The sequence below is a fragment of the Pseudomyrmex gracilis genome, unplaced genomic scaffold (genome assembly GCF_002006095.1).
Source record: "Pseudomyrmex gracilis isolate BER0280 unplaced genomic scaffold, ASM200609v1 scaffold_2406, whole genome shotgun sequence".
In the NCBI taxonomy this organism is placed as follows: Eukaryota; Metazoa; Arthropoda; class Insecta; order Hymenoptera; family Formicidae; genus Pseudomyrmex; species Pseudomyrmex gracilis.
In genome coordinates, this window is record NW_018022990.1 from 9,058 (window position 1) to 13,463 (window position 4,406).

The 4,406-nt window shown below is 34.3% G+C and overlaps 1 protein-coding gene across 3 annotated transcripts; it reads right to left on the bottom strand.

Annotated features, from left to right (window-relative positions):
* Nucleotides 1–664: 664 nt before the first annotated feature.
* LOC109862803 (zinc finger C4H2 domain-containing protein) lies at nt 665–3,714 on the bottom strand. Of its 3 annotated transcripts, none has more exons than XM_020442945.1 (5): nt 3,014–3,714; nt 2,714–2,885; nt 2,388–2,569; nt 2,051–2,275; nt 665–1,927 (listed from the first exon to the last, which is right to left on the bottom strand). In XM_020442945.1, the coding sequence occupies exons 1-5, from the start codon at nt 3,070–3,072 to the stop codon at nt 1,798–1,800; spliced, it is 768 nt and encodes a 255-aa protein (XP_020298534.1). In that variant the 5' UTR covers nt 3,073–3,714; the 3' UTR covers nt 665–1,797. The 3 variants fall into 3 exon arrangements, with proteins under 3 accessions (XP_020298534.1, XP_020298536.1, XP_020298535.1); XM_020442947.1 differs by having other exon boundaries at nt 2,051–2,260; nt 3,014–3,712; XM_020442946.1 differs by having other exon boundaries at nt 2,060–2,275; nt 3,014–3,712.
* Between the last annotated feature and the right edge of the window lie 692 nt (nt 3,715–4,406).

A 4,406-nucleotide genomic window follows, 5' to 3' on the forward strand; every position in this document is an offset into this window, starting at 1 on the left:
ACTGTTGTTTGGCAAAATACAAATCTTAAGAGATTTGACAAAATTTTCTTGCTACCCACATAACTAATATTTCATAACTAATTTCTTACTTTGAGAAAAAAACTTTAACAATATTTTTTCCGTGCACTGGAATAGCGAAAAGAAAACTTTTTTTTTACTAGATACATGTGTGTCAATAAATATACAATGTGGTAAAGCGACTGCTGGTGCACTCGCTCACCTCGGTTACAAAAGGCTTTTCTCCGAGGCCTGAATCCGCACACGGGATTCGCTAATCCTCCAGAACAAGATAGTTTGTTAAAATTAACTCTAAAATTAGCGTTTATTTGTCTGCGTATCAAAACGAATCGTGTATCAGCACTTAGCAGCAGATTCCACTCAGCTATGTCATCATAGTGAGTGAAGTATGTAGGCATGATATGTAAAGAAAACAACACAGCAAAAATATAGAAATAAATGAAGAATGAAATGACAACAGCACGTTATGCTTCAAATCTGCTACATTTTTTGAGCAAGTTCTGCTTGATTGATACAATAATATTTGCATCACGGCATGACACATTTATATTCTTTTTTTTTTCTGTTTTTCTTTCAACACTAGTTGCAATAACAGATTATGTTTATGAATACTGGCTACACTGTACTGGCATAATGTATTATTGCAGACTTTGCAAACTATGCTCATTCAGTTTTGGTTATCTGGACGTGTCTGTCAACATGTGAAATGTCAAAATGCGCCCAAAATGATGACAGAGTCTGCCACAAGCAAAGCGAGGCCAAATTATCGCCAAAGTGAAGCCAAAATCCGGAATAGGTTTGGTCATTGTCTATTGGCGCCAAATTGCAAACAGTCCGCACGTATACACAAACAGATCTGCTTGGCGTTTGATGGCAATCTGTCGTCAATGCGTTTAACAGATCGACCCGACTTTTGTCGTAAACAGATCTCTGGTACGGTTTTGCGAACTGTTTGGTCATAGTATTGCTAAAAGCAGATCTGCTTGCAATCGACCATCTATTTGTTGTCAATTTTACTAACATATGGAATCGTTTTGGCCGCAATACTCTCATGTATTTATTCAACAGAGTTGTTGCGTTTTTTCTTTTTGTGTGCTAACAGTTTTGGCAGTGTTTCCGTATTTTAGCATTTCTGCAAACAGTTTCTTTTGCCAAAGTCTGCGCCGAAATTGTCAAAAACAGAAATTGTTTGCTGGATATATACACGCATATTTCCGCACATCCTGCAAACAGCTCTTATGACCGTATTTATATTTTCTCTGTTTAGAAACTTTCAGAGTCTAAGAATTCTTTATTAATTGTTAAAATAAATAAATTTGTATTTTTATACTTGATTGCAAATATCGTATTTATTCTTGATTCATTCTTTGTAAATGCACATTGACACATATAATATTATCATGTACAAGATTTTTTTTTATATATTGGTAAAAAAATAATAAAACGCATTGTGAAATGTTTTATTTGTTTAGTAGTAGAAATTGTTGCAGTAGTAGAAATTATTTGACTATTATTTTTTACATTTTTGTTACATATACTTGTTATACGAAATACAATAAAATCTTAAAATCTAAAGATTGTATCATCAAAGATCTTAACGTATAAACATATATATGTATATATTCTTACGCGTGATGTGATATCACTCACAAATACTAATGATACAATAAAAGTGCACAGTATCTATAGGTTATAAAAATGATTAATATATATGTGTATTTTAAAATAAATTGTATAGAAATGCAGATTATTTATATATAAATATATTTCTAATCACAATTAATCTTTCTTCTTTGGTTTCTTAGGATTACGCGAACGCGATTTTGCCTTACAGAGTGGACAAATTGGTGCATTTCTATGAATCTGTTGATGGCATGAAAGACAAGATTTCATAGGAGGTGGTTGTTGCCTAAAAACAAAAGAAATCGACAGAAATAAAACAACAGAAATGACAATAGAAATCTAGAAATAACAATAATAAATGTGATATTTTTAGTCTTATGCAAAAATATAATAAAGAGTTGAAATATACCAGTGGTACCTGAATGTTGGAGCTGGAGGCCCTGAGGCGGGTGGTAGTGGTCTAGGTTCTGGTTTACTTGGTCCTTGTAACGGTTGCGGAGTTAGAAAAGGTGCTGAACCACCTGGATGTCCAGGATGATGCAGTCCAAGTGGTGGTAATAAATCATCACTTGGTACTTCAACCCTCCACTCCGCCTTCTGCATTGGGCGTTCAAAGTAGCTAAGAACAAAGCATCTACACAATAAAAGCTTGACTCAGATGCAGTATGTGTAACTTGATCTTTAGTTTAAAGTTTATGTAAATATACTTTTCTTATAAAGTTTATATTTTGTAATAATACACTTACTCAGGAGAAATAAGATCGGATTCAGTTTCATACAATTCTGGCAACCTTTCCAAACCCAAAAATTCTCTGCGCAATTGATCAATGTCATTCTTTAATGGTTGATAATCATTATTATGTATCAATTTTGCAGTTTCTCTTGCTCTGTTACGTGCTTCTTCTGCCTGCTTGATTACAGATTCCATCTAAACAGAAATTACTATATTAAATTTTATTATACATTATACTATTATTACAATATTATATTATACAATTTTGATTATTTTTATATACAAATACAATTTGTTTTTTCATACAGCAAAACATAAACAATAAGCAATATAATTTACTGCATTTATGTCTGCATGTATCTGACGTAGTTCTTCTACATGTGCCATTTTCTCTTGCATCAGCAAATCCATCTCCTGTTTGTATTCTAATAAACACTTTTCTTCCTGTTCTGTTTGTTCTACTTCTTGTAGTATCCTTTGTTTCAATTTTTCCAACTGAAGAGTTTTTGACCTAGAAAACCACAAAAAGATATTGTAGCTATATAAACAATGTCAATTTTCACACACACATATTATATATAATTTACATGTATATAAAATATATATATTATTAAATGTGTATACCATTAAATTATATACCTGATATCTTTTAAAGCTTCGAGCTTTGCAAAAGTTACAGCTGACTCCGATGTTGACATGTTTTACATTAATCTGTATTATTTATTATTAGTAGAAATTTCGTAAAAATTGTAGTAACAAATTCTGCAGCCTGTTACTACATTCAATATATCGTGGCAATTAGTACGATTGAAAAAAAAAATTATATATAATTATGGCAAAAGTAATTATACATAAAATGTACACTAATCGGTAAATTGACTAATCAGTTTTGTAAGACTATTCAAGTTGGTTTGGTGGTTTGGTGCAGTTGTGGCTCAACTATTCAAGTTAGTTAGTTAGTTAGTGCTCTTTTGGCTCAGTGGACCTATAAAGCTAGTCCATACGCCATTCTATGTCTTTTTGATAACAGACTTAAAACCGTGGATTGGGTTCCTGACGCCAAGCCACAGAGTTGTAAATTTGTTTAAATTAAAGATAATAATAAAGAAAGTGGTATAAAACACCGAAAATGTGGTGTAAAACACCGACAATTGTCCAAAAATATTCACAGCGTAACACACATTCAACCGATACGGCTCACAAGAGAAGAGAAAGAGAATCAACTATTCAAGTTCTTCTTTGCAATTATGGCACCGTGCCCTTGGAAGGTTTAGGCAATGGCCAGTCTTTGATAGCGTGAGTTTCAAATAGGTTTAACTGCTGCCTGCGCTGTGTACTAGGATTAAGTGCGGGAAAACACTGGTACAGGTGGAGTAGAAAAGAGAGGGAGTAGGAAAGGAGAAAAGAAGAGATGGAGCTAGTTATGTTGTGGATTGCATATATGTAATACTCCTATATTGCTAGTCGCGTATCTTCGCAATGAGAGGCACGAGGCCCGAGAAAGGGAGACGCACGAAGTCCAAATATGGGCATAGATGGTCGAGCGTCATTATGCGCAGGCGCATCTACCAAGTGAGTGCAAGCGAGACAAAGCATTAGAAAGTGAGAGAAAGAACGCGAGAAAGAGAAATGCGCAAGCGTGCTTGAATGTTCACCGCATGCGCACAAAGCAGCTGGAGAGAGAGGCTACTATATTGTCTGCACCGTAACGGTGAGCTTCAGGTCGGCACCGTACTAGCAATATAGGAGTATTACATATATGGTGGATTGCAACCCTGGCTAGTACGGTGCCGACCTGAAGCTCAATGTTACGGTGCAGACAATATAGGCTGCTTTCCTTTTAAGGGACACAAATCGACACAGATTAACACACTCGAGCACAGTTTGCCACAGTAAATGGAACGCGATATATACAGTGTGTGTACGAACAGTACAAACTTGTAATATACATAACTTAACCTTACAAAATTTTTCAAAATTTTCAAACGGTGTGGTCTTAACTTTTACAAATGTACATATCTATATATTATAT